Source organism: Barbus barbus (genome assembly GCF_936440315.1).
Source record: "Barbus barbus genome assembly, chromosome: 3".
NCBI lineage: Eukaryota > Metazoa > Chordata > Actinopteri > Cypriniformes > Cyprinidae > Barbus > Barbus barbus.
The window spans coordinates 44,548,395-44,567,374 of record NC_136731.1 but is presented as its reverse complement, the minus strand read 5'-3'; the positions used below and the strand labels follow the sequence as shown (position 1 = coordinate 44,567,374).

Here is an 18,980-nt window from a genome sequence, read left to right as displayed (position 1 = left end):
TTTTCCAACAGGACTTGGCACCTGTCCACACTGCCAAATGTACCAAAAGCTGGTTCAATGACCATGGTGTTACTGTGCTTGATTGGCCAGCAAACTCGCCTGACCTAAACCCCATTGAGGATCTATTGTCAAGAGGAAGATGAGAGACACCAGACCCAACAATGCAGATGACCTGAAGGCCACTATCAAAGCAACCTGGGCTTCCATACCACCTGAGCAGTGCCACAGACTGATCACCTCCAAGCCACGCCGAATTGATGCAGTAATTAAAGCAAAAGGAGCCCCTACCAAGTATTGAGTACATATACAGTAAATGAACATACTTTCCAGAAGGCCAACAATTCACTAAAAAAGTTTTTATTGGTCTTATGAAGTATTCTAATTTGTTGAGATTTTTGAATTTGTGGGTTTTTGTTAAATGTGAGCCTAAATATCACAATTAAAAGAAACAAAGACTTAAACTACTTCAGTCTGTGTGCATTGAATTTATTTAATACATGAGTTTCACAATTTGAGTTGAATTACTGAATTAAATGAACTTTTCCACGACATTCTAATTTATTGAGATGCACCTGTACGTAACCGAGTAATTTTTCTTTTCCTGTTTTATCCACTACTTGTCTTATTTACAAAAATAAAAATAAAAAGCTTATAACACTAGCATTCTCTTTTCTTTTTCTATTCTATCTATTCAGTTCTTTCTGTTTTCTATCTGTTTTCTTTCTATTATAAAAAAAACAACAACAAAAAAAAACGATAAAAACTATGTGTATAGCATTAGACTAACCGAGACTTGTCACAGCTCTTACATATTACTATTTAAATGTACTCCAGAGTTCAAAATATCAGTCTCCATGATGAAAGTCCTTAGAGGTTTAGGGTGCCTGAAGATGGATGCTGTAGTGAAGCATGTCTTGAGGATATTGAAGAGTTCTCTGACAATTTGACAAATATCAGTGTCAAATGGATGATGAGGGAGAAGTTGTGTGGCCTTAATTTCACTAAAATGAAATGTACAAAATCAATATAACACATACAGAGAGAAATCAATAATCAAACTCTGAGAAAAATCATATTAAAATAGGTCATGATATTCAGGTGAAATTATCTGAATGAGAAAGTAATTTTTTTGGGGGGAATTTAAACAAACATTGATTTATTAATATCCATTGTTGCAGATCAATTCAGAGTTATAGAATCTCCAAATAAATAGAATAATAAAAAAACAACATAATTAAGAAGTGAATAAATCATTTCTTCAAGCAAAGACAAATATATATATATAGAATGATTTTGGGAATTTGCATCATGCACAGATGTCTAAATGTCATGATGTGCCCAAATTTACCTGAACTCGTCCTTCAGCTTCATATTATCTGCCAATCCCATGTGCAATGTCTTCAGCTAAACCAACAACTGCTCCAGCAGCTGCTCCAACAACAGGAATGTAGTAACCCCAGTCACGAGCTCGCTTTGATCTGTATGGTACTTTTGCTTCAGCTTCTTTTAAAGCTTCAGCCACTTCCTTTATAAGTTTTTCATGACATTCACGCTCTGCTTGTTTTCTGATTTCATGTTTAATTTTCTCTGCAAATTCTTGTTTTACTTTCTCAAGTAAAACTTTCTCAAGCTCTGCTTGTTCTCTACCACCATTATGTGTTACACCTGCTGACAGCAAAAGCAAAACAGTTAATGATATCCTTTAAAAAATAATTGCACAACAAAACATATATCAACACTTGAGAATAGGGAAAAACACATTCACTATTATTTAAGAGTTTTCCTGTTTAGCTGCTTATTAATAGTTAGGTAGTTGTTAAGTTTAGGTATTGGATCGGATTAACGGATCTAAAACATGATCATGTAGAAAAATGCATTTATATGAGCTTTATAAGTACTAATAAACAGCCAATATGTTGGTAATATACATCTTGATATTTCTACATTTGGTCCGCTCATCCCAGAGCTGCTGAAAATCAGAGATGTGACATGCTTTGATCTCGTCGCTGTGCGGTCACGAGGTTCATGAAGATCTCAATACTTCCAAACAACTCGTGGGATAGACAGCACTATTTTAGGAATGCTATTAAAACTATTTTAGGGAGAGTAAATGGCTAATGAGTGATCTGCTGGTCGCAATGGTAATTCAGCGGGTTTTAAATGTTACAATAAAAACGTTTTTTTAATCAAGTGTAAGTTTTCGGACATGGTGAAAGTTATCGTTTTACAAATAAGGAGAAACAAAACATTGATGGTCATCATTTAAATTGAATAATAATCACAATAAACTGCTGTATAGGGGTCAGGAGTGAAAGGAAACATGGGACTGCTTCATAAGATTTGATGGCGTCAGAAGAGTTTGCCATACTTTTGCTTCCCAGTATGATGAAGACCAGCAGAAGAACACAAATGAGTCCGAAACCCACTGCCAAATACCCACTTCCTCCTGAAAAACAGGGAGAAAACACACAGATATCCATTAAGAACAAATCACATATTATAAGATATAACCCCTAAAATCAACATTTGTGAGTAATTGATAGGGCTTTTTTAACGAGTGCTCTTTTGAATGCTCTTTTATAATCACAATCACTGGAAATTAATATACGGTACAATATGCTAACCATGTATGCTGTAAAGAAAACACTAAAGGCCTGTTCACACCAAGGCCGGTAACTTTAAAGATAACAATGAAGATATATTTCTAAAAATCATTCTCATTATTAAAGAATAGCAGAGTCCACACCACAAATATAACGATAAAGGCACAGAGAGACAATATTCTTGGAATCACTTTTAGAACAACTTTCTTTCCTGCCTTTCCTGCTAATGCATGATAAAAGATGAGCGTGCGCTTAGAATAAACAGACACCATCCGCTGGTGTGGACGCTAACATAGTTATCTTCATAGTTATCATTCTTGGTGTGAACCTTTACACTGACAGAACAATGACTGACATTTTATGTAATAATTCTCATTATGTAATATTCCTCAAACATATCACCATTTCTAAATACACGAATTAACAGTACATTTCTACTTCAGCAGTACTTGAAAAAGTATAGTAAATACCACTAATAATGAAAGTTATTTTTAGTGCACTGAAATAAAGTATTCTACTGCAAGAATATACTGAGATAGATCTTAAATGGATTTTTTTTTTGTCAGATGAAGTACCAGAACTTATTCTCTCTTCTTTTCTTTCTCTGTTCATTCTCTCCGTCATCATCTTCATTCTCTCTTTCTCTTTTTCATGTTTCTTCGTCTCTTCTTCTCTTTCTCTGTTCATTCTCTCCATCAGGATCTTCTTCTTGTTTTCTTCTTCTTCATGTTTAGATTGAAGATCTTTTTTCTCTTTTTCCATTCGTTCTCTCTCTCGTTTCAGTGTCTGATTAAATTCATCACAATCTCTCTGTTCTTTCTCTCTTCTTTTCTCATCCTCTTCTTCTCTTTTCATCTTTTCCTCTTGTTTCTCTTTCTCCCATTTCTCTCGTTCTCTCTTCATCTTATTTTGCATTTCTCTCTTTTTCTCCTCTTTCTCTTTCATTAGTGTTTTATATCTCTCTTCTCTCCCATTAAACTCTTCTTCTCTTCTCTTTCTCTCATTGTCATGATTCTGTCGTTCATTCTCTATTCTGTTCATCAGTCTGTCTATTTCTGTCTGTAGGTTTTCTTTTTCTTTCTTTACAGTCTCCTTTTCTTGACTCATTTCATCTTTAAACTTCTCTCGTTCTCGTTTCATCTCGTCTCTCATGTGTTCCTCCTGGTCCTTCATTTCTCTTTTATATTGTTCTTCTCTTTCTCTGAGTTCTTCTTCTCTTTCTCGGACTCTCTCCATCAGGATCTTCATCTGTTGTTCTTGTTTTTCTCTCTCCATCTCTCTGAACATCTTACACGAGTAGAAACTCCCTCCGTTTGTTTTCAGCATGTTATCTATCTTCTGCAGGAGATCAGTGACCTGTGTTCGGTCTTCAGTCTGATTATTATTGAACACATGATATCTGTTTCCACACGCTTCAATCAGCTTCATCAGAGGAGATCCAGGTTTCTCCAAACACTGATCGATGGTTCTCTTCTTCAGAAAGTCTCCTCTGGTGAAGAGCACCATGGTGTACATTAATGAGTTTTCACCAAACATCTCTTGGATGATCTTCACTGATGTTTCCTCTTCTTTAGTGAATCGTCCGAGAGGAATCAGTAGGAGAAACACATGAGGTCCAGGCAGGATCATGGAGATGCAGTGTCTGATTTCTCTCTGGATCTCCTCATTACTGAGTTCAGTATCAAACAGTCCTGGCGTGTCGATCACAGTAATGCATCTGCTGTTGATTTCAGATGTTTCTCTCTGACTCTCTTTAGTCACTGATACAAAAGATTCTTCTGCTGTAAACGCTTCTCTTCCTAAGATTGTGTTTCCAGTCGCACTTTTCCCGGCTCCAGTTTTTCCCAGCAGCACAATCCTCAGATCATCTTCTCTCTCTGATGAACCTGGAAGAGAGGAAGTGCATCAGTTGCAGTAATCTTCATTTCCTGTGGAACACTGAAACTTGACCTTTGACCTTATTTTTGTACTATCAGAATGTTTGACTTTCTAATTTGTTTTATAAAATTTAATTTTTTTGCAGAATATTGCAGTACTTCTGTTTAAAATACAAGTGTAGAAAACCCGAATATAGCATCAAACCCTACTGTAGTAAAAATCCAATTTTAAAACATGCTGTGTGGTTTAAGACCAAACAATTTTTTTTCCGGAGTGTCTATTTACACTAAGTGCAAATGGCCTGCCTTGTTGGCAAAGGCTATTTACACTAACTCCGCCCACCAACGTTTGATTGGGAGAGTCAACACTGAAAAAAGATGTTTGTTTCACATCGGTTTGAAGTTGAAAATAAAGTATCGGGTAGTGTTAGGGAAGTTTTAATTGTCCCAATAAGGCGGCATCCATTTAATAATTTGAATTAAAGCTATAATTTACACTCAATACGTTATTATTGAATTTATAATGGAATACTGAGGTGCAGTTAATTGACACTATTTGCAATTAGTATAAATAGCAGAAAATCGGGCCATTTTAACAGTGAAAATAGAATCTATAGCTATGTGCACAGTGTAAATAGCCGCTGCCATTTTTTTTTTACCTTGTGAAAGTACATGTGTCTCTAGTGAATTAATTTTCTTCTTCATCTCTTCATATTTCATCAGTTTTTTCATCTGTGCCTCCAGAAACTTCTCTGTGGAGAAACACTCTCCTCTGTTTTCTTCCAGCATCTGCTCGATGTTCTCCATCAGTGTGGACACTTGTGTTTTGGGACCAAAGAACTGGTGTCTTCCTCCAAACCTCTCAATGACTGACTGCGTTTCTTCACTGAGTTCTTCTGTCTGATGCTCTGAATCCTGCTTTATGAGGATCATGATGTGTTTGTTGATTCTTGAGCTGAAGATCCTCTGGATCTCCTCCATCTCTGCTTTGTCTTCATTATTGAGAGGAGCATCAGGAATAATGAGAAGGAAAGCATGAACTCCAGGATGACAGAGAGACACACAACGGAGAGTCTGACGCATCACTTCCTCCTCTGAGAGACCAATCAGAGCTGGAAGCTCCAGCAGATTAATCAGACGATCATGAATCTCCATGTCTGATCTTCGGTCTGTCTGCTGCAGGATCTGCTCTGATACGGAGGATTTTAATGAGCCATCGCTCCCGCACACAAGCAGATTCAGCTTCACACTCTCTGAAACTTACAGAAGAAGAAGATTCAATATATAGATATTCATCTATCGCTAGGAACTAGTGTTGCACGATATACTGGTATTAAAAAGGTATCGCGATACCCTGCTTTTAAAAACGGTATGATTCTGCATTTTACTAGTAACGGTACTCTAAAAATGCATTTTGATAAGTGTAGAACTTTCCAGTAGGTAAATATTGTTATATGTATAATAAGAAGTGGGTGTTATTAAAATGTTCTGGGGGGGAATTGTGTAGATTTATCGCCTTATTCTAAAAGCAGACAAAATTTAGGTTATATTTCATGTATGCTGTAATCTTGCTAGGTTACAGGATTGTTTATTATTATTCCTAATCACCGTTCTGTGTGTCTGTATATACTTAGTTGGATACAGTGTGCAAGCGTATTACGTTTTAGGTTTCGGTTTCGTTTTGAGTTGATGGTCAGGACGGGGATGACTTGCCAGTTTATAACCTGATCTAGCTGATACCGCTGATCTTACTGATCTAACTGATCGAACAATTCTGACTAACAAAACCTATCAACGTGGGAGATTATTGTAATGTGAGCACAATAAAAGTTGACGAAAGAGATTCGAATTGTATCTACCATCCTTCTCCTGACACCCTTCCAGTGGGGAGATTGCTGAGCTATAGCAGGTAGCCTAGCAAGGAACTGGACAGTTATAAACTGCAGTAGGAGCCCTGCTAGAGAGGACACGAGCCCTGAGCAGGAGAGTGCTATCGTTGATGACCAGTGCCAGGATCGGAGACTCGGATTCTGGGGATAGAAGTGGCCGGCAACGACGCCATAACAACGGATGAGCCGTTAAAGAGCGGAAGAACCTCCGCTACTGTGAGTAAGATTGAGTGAACAGACTAGTAGCCGCGGGGCTAATAAAGTGACTTTGTGAATAACGCCGTTACCATCAGTAACATCTGGAAAAGACGTCTGTGTTGTTTACGGATGAGTTGATTCGTTTGAACGATTCTTTTGCTAAAAAGTAATTATAGCGGTTCTGTTCGCTGGAAGAAAAAGAAAAAAAAAAGTGAAGAGAAATGGCGGATGATAAACCAGATCTAGAGAGTTTAAAACGGAGGCGCTCTAATGTACAACGAAACTTTACCACACGAATAAACCGTCTTGATGTAAGTGCTGACCGTTTACGTGAAGTTGAGTTGTCAGAAGAGTTAGCGAGATTGAAGGATGATTATGACAAACTCCTCGATGTCAGTAATGAATACGTAGACGCACAGAGCCAGATAGATCCTACTGATGACAACAGTGAATTGCGGGACGCCCTAGCGAGAAGGGAAGCCTGTGAGCAAAGTTTCTTTGACGTTGAGAGTAAGAGCATGGAGTTACTGTGGTCCAAGTTTGCAGCGCCGGACATAGACGATCTTGTAAAACAGTTCAAGTCTGCGTTTGCTCCGGCTGAGGTACTCGGGGAAAAGAAAGTAGTGCCATGGGCACAGCAAGGAGTTGAAAGTGGTAAATTAAATGGGAAACTCCGTAAACTCAGGGAGGCTGTGTACACTTGGAGAGACTATCGGCCTCATGGAAAAGACAGATGGATGCTCTTTTTATCATAGAGAGGATAGGGAGCAACTGATGGATGGACATACCGACGTGAAAATGAGGTCATGAAGAGGAATAGTACAGAACTAAAAGACGATGGAGACGGTGACAGAGGTGAGGAGGTAAAGGATGAAGACGATGGGGGCGATGTCGCGGTTGGTGAGCATATCACAACGGCTATCGACAGCCTTACAGCTAAAGATAACATCACCTTAACCCAACCAGTAACCCTTACTATTGATTCTCCACCTGTTAACGACCAGTCTGCTGTTGTCAATCCGTCCATTAATGGGCAGGGAAATGTTTATGTCACAAGCTCTTCTTCATTCTTGGCCACAGGCAAAGCAAACATCTCGATTTATGCTGCTCAAGGTGCTACAGTCACTGGTCGACCTCAGAGCAGATATGAGTCAGCTACCAACTGTAGACCCCAACAGACTTTACAGCCCACCCTGCAGTCCAGAATGTCTGATGGTGGACTTGGTGTCAGTTTCACTCTACCTCCAACCCTTGGCAGCACACCACAACTGTCGAGTGTTCATACTGCGCTACCCGTCGATCTCAGCATGGGACAAGGCAATAGCATGCCATATAACAGCCCTGGTTCATATGCCGGTGGAGATAATAGTTCTCAGTGGATTAGACCAAAAATAAGGCTCACACCCATAAATTTGCTTAAATTCTCTGGGGACAGGAGAGATTATTGGCGCTGGAAAGCTGAATGGGAAAGTATCCAGGCACAAGCAGAACCTACGGGGTCGAGGGAATGTAAGAAACTTCACTTGCTGGATAGTATTAATGAGTCTGTGAAAAGTGAACTCAGACTGTTACGTTGCAGAGATGTAAGCGATATCTTCAGGGAATTAGAAAACCGTTATGGTGACAAAGCACAAACGGCAGAGGAGATCGTGTTGGAACTTCAATCACAGCCTGCTGTAAAGAACCACCAGCCACGAGAGATGTTAGAGTTGATTATTGCAGTGGAGAGAGCTGCGATGGACCTCACAGACCTGGGGTGCGCGGACGCTGAACAGAATCTACTGGTGATTCGGTCTTTGGAGAGTAAACTCCCGGATGTTATGAAAAGAGAGTGGCTCATGTGTGTGGGAAACCCTGTTAACAATGTCCACCCAGGAAACGTTTCGACAGACTTTTGATGTTCCTGGAAGAACAAAAATCGTTACTCGTGAGGTTGGAGCAGTTGCTGCCCAGCAAGCCATCACATGTTAAGGCTTATGATAATGCTCCTGAGAGACCGAGCTACCGAGAGAAACCAGGTGACAGGTGGAGAGCGAAGAAGTCGTTCACTAAGACTACATCAAGGGAAGTCAAAAGAGATACCAAGATACCATGTGCTATGTGTGGGGATGAAGAACATGGAGGTAAACTGTTTCGCTGTAAAACTTTCAGGAAGGCCAGTCTGTCAGAGAAGAAAGCTCAGGTGAAAAAGGCAAAAGTATGTTCAAAGTGCCTGGATGTACATGAAATCGATACCATCTGCACTCCAAGGTTCCTCTGTCATAGAGAAGAGTGTAGTAAAGGCGACAAACCAGCGGATCACCACTATTTCCTCTGCCCTAAGGCATCAACGAGGGAAGGACGTTGCTAGGAGGGAAAACAAAGCAGAGGAAAAGAGGGAATCTTGTGGTCCGACAGAGGAGCAAGAGACTGTGTTCTCTGAGTTGGGACTGACTCCTCACCAATTGGAGGCTGTCCGTAGAGCCTGTACTAACAAGGCTTCGTCGACAGTGTATTCTGGCAAGGGTCTGATAGAACAGAGTGGTTTGAAAGAACATCCGGTTCTTATGATGCTTGTATCTGTCACGTCAAAGAGAGGAGACAGCCTTGGAGCTTTGGTCGATCTTGCTTATGTGACGGCCCTTGTGTGAGTTGTTAATCATCTTTGTTCTTTTGAGGTGATTGTTGATTGGGTGCACCTGGAACCTGTGAGTGGTGCACCTGGAACCTGTGAGCCAGTGGACATAAAGCTCCACTTGGTCAAACTACTAGAGGATCGTCTTCTCTGCAATCCAGATATCAACCATGGCCTGAACACTCCGACTGTTATATTTTGTTTTGGGTTTACTTATGTTATAGAGATTCTCCATCTGTATTTAAATTGTTATTTGTTGGTTACTCTTTTGTTAAGTAAAACACTTTTGATTATTTATGCTGCCTCGTTCCCTTTTTTGCCATGACCCTTGAGCCAGGTTGTGACACTTCTGACACGAATTACATTACACACCAAGCTGAAGAAAGACTGGGACTGACAGGTGAGCCAATCATTCTTGTCGTGCATGGGGTTGGCTCGATGAAAGTGAAAGTTGAAACAAAAAGGTATCTCGTGAAAATAAAAGTGTGGACATCACGAGGAACGCTGAAGCTCCATGAGATGATCTGCTATGGGATGGCCGACATTGCCAAAGTGGATCATGTGGTGAGTTCGAAGCGAAGTTTTAGAGCAGTTTTTCCCGGAAGCTAAGACGGGTTAACTGGCCCGTCCACGGAAGATCGATTTATTGATCAGTACTCGAGAAGGCCGTTTATCACCGCAAAGGTTGCAAAGGGTCGGCGACTTGGTGTTGTGGGATGGACCTCTGGGCAAGATCGTGAGTGGTGCGCATCCAAACCTCTTTGAAGAAGTGAAGGTGATAACATGGAAGTCGAAAACGCACTTCGCTCACGCAATGAGGACAGTAGCCGTCAAAGTTGAGGAATACTTCGTGGGAAAGCCAGGAAGCCATTTAAGGCAAGAAAGCAGTGTGAAAGTTCGAACGACAGCAGCATGCAATAAAGAAGTCCTTGAGTGGCTAAAATGGGATAGCATCGGTGCTGCCAGGAGATGTCTCTTGCTGAGGAGAAAGAGCTAGTGATAATAAAGGCAGGTCTAACCTACAGAGAGGGAGATGCCCACAGTGACCAGCCACATTGGGATGCGAAGTACCCCTGGAAGGAAAACCTAGCCTCTCTTCCCAACAACCGTAAGGGGCTGAGAAGCGGCTCCTGAAAGACTCCCTGTGGAAAAAGACTTACATGGAGCAAGTCCACGAGATGGTAGAGAGGGGAGCGGCTGTTAAGCTAACTAAGGATTTGATGGACAGCTGGGATGGTGCTGTGTGGTGGGTGAGCCACCTAACTGCTCCAAATCCACACTCAGTGACTACGCCAGTGCGCCTCGTCTGGAATAGCAGCCAGGAGTGCAAAGGGGTGAGCATGAATAGCATTTTGCTGAAAGGCCAAGATGTCCTAAATCCCATCAGGTCGGTGCTCCTCAGATTTGGAAGAACAAGAGGTTCATGTACATCGATTCCTGTGGAGGGACTCACCGGAGGATGAAATTGAGGATTATGCGGTCGTGAGAGTGAACATGGGGGACAAACCGGCTAGGTGCATTGCCCAAGTTGCCATGCGAGAGACAGCAATGTTGCCCCAGTTCTCTGATATGGAAGAGGAAAGAAGGGTCATCAAAGAGGACTCCTACGTCGATGACCTCCTCACATCCCCCAATGATCTACACAGTCTGAGTGGGATTCTAGTAGGAGTGGAGTATATACTGAAAGCAGGAGGCTTTTACCTCAAGCCTTGGGTCCGGTCCGGCCAAAGTGGGAGGCGGGACGGGATAGAGTCTAAGCCTGTGACTTTGACGTTGCCCAACCAGCTAAGGGAGGAAGATAACAAAGCCCTGGGGGTTGGTTACCTCGTGCAGGAGGACAAACTCTTTGTGATGGTCTCCATCAACTTCTCCAGAAGAGAGAAGAAGATGAGAACTGAGGCTGACCTCACAGAAGGAGAAGTGGAAGTAAAGACACCAAACCCACTGACACGTCGTGTTCTACTGAGCCAGATTGCTAGGCTGTATGACCCGATCGGTTTGGTAACACCTGTGAAACAGAAAGGAGTGATCCTTGTTAGAAGAGCCTTCCAAGAAGCTGGTAAGCTGACTAAAGAAACCTGGGATGAACCTCTGTCTGACGAGCTCAGGAGAAAGGCAATTGAGCTGTTCAAGGAGTACGCTCATCTAAGTAAGATCACGTTCCGCAGAAGCCTCACACCCTCTGACAGGAGGGATAAACCCTGGGGAATTACGTTTTCTGACGGGAGCTGTGAGTCCTACGACGCCGTACTGTATTTGCGATGGGAGACGTCAGATGGTGTGGTCAGTCGGCTGGTAGAGTCGAAGGCCAAATTAACCCCACTCAACCAGAAAGGTGATGCAGTCAAAGCTATGAGTTATGTGGGGCTGTCTTTGCTACTCGTCTGAAGGGATACGTATTGAAGCATGGGCGATTGGACGTAGAGAAGTGGTTCCACTTCATCGACAGTCAGACGGTGCTGGGAGCCATCCAAAAAGAGAGCTACGGATTCCAGACATTCTTTGCGAACCGAGTCGGAGCGATTCAGAAGGCTGGACCCGTAACTGAGTGGTGGTGGATACCAGGCGAGGTCAACGTCGCTGATCTCGTCACGAGGGGGTGCTCTCCTGAACTGCTGGGTGAGAACTCTGTGTGGCAGAAAGGTCCCAAGTTTCTGTCTAGTCCAGTCGAGGATTGGCCCATAAAGTCCGCTTCAGAAGTAGCAGCTGATGCTAGGGAGATAGTGAGTAGACTCCAGAGAAAGGCTTTTTCAGCAGTCCTTACCAGAGCTCAAGCCAAGGAGTTGGTAAACCCTGATAGTCCTGATGGTGAAGATCCCATAGTCACAGGAGGAGTTAGCAGGGATCCAGCGTCCTCAGAAAATGGGATGAAATTGACCTCATCTGTGACCAAGGAATCAGAGACACTATGGGGAGCCACACTCATAGACCAGGTGGATCCAACAAGATACAGCTCTCTAACTAAACTTTGTGGAGTAGTCGGTTATATTCGCAGAGCTGTGAAGAAATGGTTGTCATGTGTAGGTAAGATCCCTATACCAGAAAAGTGGGAGGCAGTATTGACAGTAAAGGAATGCAAGACTGCATTCCAAGACCTGTGCCTAGCCGCCCAGAAGGAAGTTAAGTTTCCTGTGACGACATTGAACAGACTCGTTGTCAGCAAAGATGTGACAACACTGGACCTTTTTGGCCCCTATGTTGTTAAAGATGCTATAAGACGTAGAGCAAAGATGAAAATATGGGGTGTGGTGTTCAGTTGTATGGCTTCGAGAGCAGTACATGCTGACATTGTGGAAGATCTACCGACGGAAGGATTCCTGAAAACATACCAACGTTTCACGGCTCTCAGGGGTCACCCAAAGAAGCTCTGGTCGGATCAAGGGACCAACTTTGTGGGCGCCAGGCCAGTATTACAGGAACTTTATGAGTTTCTAAGTAGCCTCGACAAGGGTCAAGTCCAGGAGAAGGCGGTAGCTGGAGGAACCGACTGGATGTGGGTATTTCACCCGGCAGACTCTCCCCACCGAAATGGGGCGGCTGAGGCAGCAGTTTGTGTACTCAAGAGAGCATTAATCAGTGTTGGCAAAGAAGAAAACCTGACAGCACTGGAGTTCCAGACCTGTACCTGGCTGCTAACTTGTCAAATGAGAGACCAATCGGTGCCAGAGCCCAGGTACAAGATGAAACCGTGGAAGTCGTTACTCCCAACTCTCTTCTACTCGGCCGTGCAGGACCCAGTGGGGACTCTCGAGGGTTTGAGTACCCAACTTACCCAACCGTGCGTCTAAGAGCAATCCAGATCGAGGCTGACAAGTTCTGGGAGCGATGGAGCCAGCTGGCAGGTCCAGGCCTATATATCCGTCAGAAGTGGCACACGCCTGCTAGAAACGTTGCGGCAGGGGACCTAGTGTGGTTAGCTGACCAGAACGCACTGAGAGGCCAGTTCAAGCTGGGTCGAGTCGTCGAGGCATGCCCTGATGTGAAAGGCGTAGTACGAGATGTGAGGGTGAAAGCATGTCGAAGTTGTCCAGTTTTCGATGGGCAGCCCAAGAGAAACCGAAGTATGGAGAACTATTCCTACACCATCCTCCACAGGGATGTTAGGAGGTTGGTGGTTCTGCTTCCAGTGGAGGAGCAGTAAAGGATCCCCACCATGGTGTGTTTCGGTTGGTAAAAGATAGTAAAGGATCCCCACCATGGTGCGTTTCGGTAAAGGATCAAGACTCTCACCTCTACCTCCTCCTGGAGGCTGGTGGTGTGCTTTGGTGAAAGAGGCCAAAATGCTATCGTGGACAATGTATGTTGGTGATGGACCTCGAAGATATACTTACTCATATTATGACATAGAACTTTCATATCTATGCATGTATGTTTGCATGGTCACAAGGAGAATTTCATATTTAGAAGTTTAACCGTTGAGTTATGGTAGCCTACTTGGATTCTAGAATCAGTAGACTAAGTGGGAGGTGTAGAACTTTCCAGTAGGTAAATATTGTTATATGTATAATAAGAAGTGGGTGTTATTAAAATGTTCTGGGGGTAATTGTGTAGATTTATCGCCTTATTCTAAAAGCAGACACAATTTAGGTTATATTTCATTTATGATGTAATCTTGCTAGGTTACAGGATTGTTTATTATTATTCCTAATCACCGTTCTGTGTGTCTGTATATACTTAGTTGGATTCAGTGTGCAAGCGTATTACGTTTTAGGTTTCGGTTTCGTTTTGAGTTGATGGTCAGGAACGGGGATGACTTGCCAGTTTATAACCTGATCTAGCTGATACCGCTGATCTTACTGATCTAACTGATCGAACAATTCTGACTAACAAAACCTATCAACGTGGGAGATTATTGTAATGTGAGCACAATAAAAGTTGACGAAAGAGATTCGAGTTGTATCTACCATCCTTCTCCTGACACCCTTCCAGTGGGGAGATTGCTGAGCTATAGCAGGTAGCCTAGCAAGGAACTGGACAATAAGTAATTCCTGAGTAAAACACTGTTTATTTCTAGGGCTGTATTATTATGAAAATGCAGATGGAATCACAGGATCCAGTAAAAAAACAAAACATAACAAACAAACAACAACACCAAAAAAAAAAAAAAAGGTATTTACTGGAATATCATGGAATCTGGCCCTTTAAATCTGAATCCTGCATGTTGTGTGTGTCTGTGTGTGAATGAATGTTTCGTTTACTACACACATAAAGTGTACATGATGCTTGCGGTGTTTATGAACACATAAACATGATCTCTAGAACTGATCCGGGGTCAGTTCATGAACATTTTACATTTAACTTTTGAGAAAAACCGTGAACATATCATGTACAAACAGAAACATAAATGTCTTCACAGCAACCCATCAAAATAAAAGCTCAGTTAATCTTGTCATAACTTACTTAATTTACTACTACTAATAATAAAATATGAACTATTAACAATATTTAAGGAATATTTATCAGAATTTTTTTTTACAGAATTTATTTACTTGAAAAATGTAAATGCACAATGGTGTTTGCAAAAAAAGAGAAATAAATATTATAAATTAATTCTTTATAAAATCTAATTAATCTTTATAAAATAATTTAAAAGTAAATAATTACTTTTATTATTATTATTATTATATGATTATTAAAATTTAATGAAACTATTAAAATGGAATCCAGAAAATGAATGGAAAATGAAATATGAGAAAAACAAAACTGAATTTGAGAAAAATATTAAAACGCATTTCATAGGGCCTTAAAAATGCAATTGTTTGTTAATATTTAAATACATTGGTGTTAAATTGTGTAAGGTTCATGATTTCAATTAATTAGGCATGCTTTTTGATTAATATTTTTTAATGTAATCATTAAAATAGACTGGAAAAAAAAGCAGAATTTGGAAAAAAATTAAATGAAAAGCATTTTGCTCATTTTCACTGAATGTTAAGTTATGTTTAATTGAGTATTTCTGTCTACCCATAATTGATTGTATCTGCATGGAAATGAAAGAGCTTCAATAATTTTAATCAATGAACAGAATTAAAATATTCATTTTTTGTGATTCTCACCTGTGGTGTCAGCGGTTGACATGTTGATGTTATGTTCTTCTTCCTTCAGTTTTTATCTGGTCTTCTTCTCTGACTCCTGACGTCTCTGTTTATCGTCCTGTAAGAGATTGTAGTGATTTTCAAACAGTCTCTGTTCATTCCACCATTCCTCAAGCTGTCAGTGTTCTGCCTGTAGTTTTTTGTTCAGATTTCTGTTTAACTGCAGCAGACTGAGCTGGAAATCTCATCTAATAGAGATTATGAAAATATTCCTGCAAAACTGGAGCTTCAAGTGCAGATATTCTGCATCATGTTTCCAGCATGTTTATCTAAAGACCACAAACTAAATACACTTCACATCAGCTAATATTCATGCGTCTCAACACTGAACAAAGTCTTTTACTCACAGATTTGTTTCTCATACAGTTCTGTGACTGAAGTGAAAGTGAAACCGATGTTTCTGCAGCTCGTCCACTTATTAATGACACCGATGATTAAAATAAACTCAAGTTTTAGTGTTTCTGATATTTAGATTTCATATAACATATAGAGCGTATATTAGGAAATGTGATAGCTGCATGACTCATCGTGTTATGTATGATTATTTCCTTGTTACCTTCATGAAAACAGGAAGTGATCTGTGTGTGTGGGCGGAGTCAGTGATGTCACGAAGATAAACACCTGTTTCTGTCAGATTAACAGCAAGAGTTCAAACTACAGTTCCTGTGAGGAAGTGTAATGAAGATCTGTCTTTGAGTGACTGTAAGAGAACTTGCAGTGACTTTCTCTGAACTCTATAGTCCTTATCAAACAGCTGCACACAACTCACTTCATCAGTGCAGTGGGTTTATGCCAGTCTTCACCTCATAATTCTCAAGAAATACTTTGCATTAAACCTGACAACAGCATAAAGTATTTTATTAATTCTCATACAAAGATCTAGAGTGGTTTCTGATGTAAATCAGCACACTGTCCTCTGGCGGAGAGACTGCTGATATTACAGTGGAAGAAATGGAGTCTGCTGAATTATGATTCAGAAATCATAAAGAGCTTTATTACCGAGTAGGTTTACACACACACAAGGACTTTGACTTGATGACAGGAGCTTCCAGTGCAGAAGAAAGTACACTCTAAAAAACACTGGGTTAAAACAACCCAATTTGGGTTATTTTGGTAACCCAACGCTGGGTCAAATATGGACAAACCCAGCGTTGGGTTATTTTAACCAGAGGCGTCATGCCCATTCAGATTGAGGGGGCACGGGCCCCCTCAGAGTTTTGAGCTAAGTGGGTTTTAAATGCATATTCCAAAAGACAAAACAATAACCGATTGATATTTTCTATATTTGATGCGGTCTTACCAGCGTGATTAAATCGTTCAGCGCGTCTATCATCAGCTGCTAAATTAAAATCTGTGATCGCTGGCACTGAGCCAGAGACAGACGCGTTTGTACAGCGCTGCATTATAACCAATCAAACAGGATGCTGTTGACCTTATGAATGCAATGACCAATCAGAGGGGTTCAGATGAGTCATCGCTGAAATGCCAGTGTTTCTTCACTCACTTGCTGACTGAATACCTCTTTCTGGCGAATTTTCTCGTCAGAAACAACAACAAAGTGCAAATGTGTGTACGAATCTGTAAGATATTAATTTCACAGTGTAAACAGTGCCCTCTTGCTCTCTTTTCTGTACAATGAAAGTGTTATGATTAGTAGCCTAATTACTTGCAATGTTTTTATTCACATTAACTTTCAAGGTTAAATTCACATTAAATATAAAGTCAGTCATATTACAAATATATTATGGCATGACACCCATATCGGTTAATTAAGTAAACAGACAGGTTTTTATGCATAGGCCTAGTTAATAGATTACATTATTTAGGATACTTTGACCATCGCCCACTATAGATCAGCATTACCTACACTCTAAAAAACGTTGGGTCATTTACTGTACCCAATATCTCAGTTAAACATGTTGGGTCGCTTTGTTGGGTTATTCCTATGTTTATTGGGTTATTTCAACAACAACGCATCCAGTTGGGTTCAAATTTAAATTCCAACGGTCAATTGGTGTCTGCAACAGATGATAAAGTGGTAAATTAATATGTGTGCGTTACAAAGTGTCTTAATGCCCTGACACAATAATATCTCTGCATTTCCTACGAGTATGTTTTATTGTATACATCTCCCCTGTCGACTGAAACTTAAATCCGTTTTTTCTGCACTTGACTATATGGACACAAGTGCTTGTAGCCGATCAATTTCAAACGTATAAAGAAAAATGGTTTCCTTAATTTTTCTGTTCGTCTTAACAATTTTGGGGGAATTTTTTTTTTTTTTTTTTTTTTTTTTTACATACATTTCAGATATTAGGCAGATGCGCTCACCTTGAAGACCAGCGGAGCCTCTTTTGCGTTGTCGCGTCAACTCTGAGTGAAGGTATGTTGCCTCTTTATTCAAATTTCATGTCCTTTCCCCAGGAAACTACAGTGTAATATTAAAACTACGAAACACGCAGAAATTAAGCATTTTATTATCTCTAAGTTGCTGGTTACCAGAGCAATTATGTAGGGATTATTTTCACCAACAGAGGGCGCTGTGAACTACACTGATTACACGCGCCGCTACTTCAGCTACGAAGAACTGAACATGGAAGAAAGTGCATTGTTATCATCAATTATCAAAAGACACCATTATAGGTTTCAAGGTATAGTCACATACAAACTGTTCATGTCAATGTAAAGTAATACTGATTGTAAGGTCTGAACAGGATGCTGGATTTTACACAATTTTAAACGAAACTGAAATTTCCACTGTTAAAACCCTATACACGTCTTAACTATACCTCTTGGATGAAAGTTAGTGATGTCCGGTTCGCGAACGAATCGTTCGATTTAACTAGATCTTCATACTGAACCGGTCGAACCAGTTCACCAAATCGAACTGAATCGTTTGAAACGGTTTGCGTCTCCAGTAAGCACTAATCCACAAATTACTTAAATTATTACTTATTTTTAACGTGCCTGACACTCCCTCTGTCTCGAAATAAACCAATATCCTGGAATAATTTACTCAAACAGTACATTGAGTGAACTGCTGTGACTGATGAACAGGAACAGAGCAGCATGTGTGCAGCGAGGGTCCGTGTACGTTTTGATCATTTCATTTCTTAAACGAGAAATGAGAAGATGGCTTGTTTGTTCGTATTTTTGTTTCATTCAACAAACGGAAAACGAAATTTTGGCTTGATTTCTCATGTTTCGTTTGCGCTTCACAAATCGGTTTATAGCTTCGATATTTTCTAGGCACCCGTATTTGGGCATGAGGGATCACGAAAGAAATGCATTTTTGGATGCACGTTTTCCAATGTTACCTAGGGACAAGCCCCTTTCATCTGATTGGCCAAATTGCTCCGCCTTCAGTACAGGCTTTAAATTCTGTCAGGCAGAATAAAAGTCAGTATGAATGCGACGCAGAATATCACACTTTAATAACAAAATAATGTAATACTGTTTTAATCTGTTTGCAATTTGGAATGATTTATGTTTAACATTTTTCATAGTCTGATTTTTGGTGTACTGTATTAAAACCAGTTAGTTAATTAGAATAATATATGGAACCCACAAAACCATAAAAAATGCATGTCTCTGTTTTTCAATTGATCGATAATAACAAGTGAGATTTTAATTATATTTGGAACACTGAAGTAGGAAATGTAGTCATTTTATGTTAATGTTCTTTGTTAATTTTAGATTACTCT

The 18,980-nt window shown here is 40.5% G+C and overlaps 1 protein-coding gene across 3 annotated transcripts; it reads right to left on the bottom strand.

Moving 5' to 3' along the window:
- Window positions 1-343: 343 nt before the first annotated feature.
- Window positions 344-15,851, bottom strand: LOC306852499 (uncharacterized protein). 3 transcript variants are annotated; one of them, XM_079389390.1, is made up of 7 exons: window positions 15,624-15,851; window positions 15,238-15,334; window positions 5,140-5,733; window positions 3,179-4,489; window positions 2,369-2,446; window positions 1,349-1,668; window positions 344-1,001 (listed from the first exon to the last, which is right to left on the bottom strand). In XM_079389390.1, exons 2-6 carry the CDS (start codon window positions 15,257-15,259, stop codon window positions 1,373-1,375), a joined length of 2,301 nt encoding a protein of 766 aa, XP_079245516.1. In that variant the 5' UTR covers window positions 15,260-15,334; window positions 15,624-15,851; the 3' UTR covers window positions 344-1,001; window positions 1,349-1,372. The 3 variants fall into 3 exon arrangements, with proteins under 3 accessions (XP_079245516.1, XP_079245515.1, XP_079245517.1); XM_079389389.1 differs by having other exon boundaries at window positions 1,349-1,665; window positions 5,140-5,739; window positions 15,624-15,844; XM_079389391.1 differs by having other exon boundaries at window positions 345-1,001; window positions 1,349-1,665.
- Window positions 15,852-18,980: the final 3,129 nt, after the last annotated feature.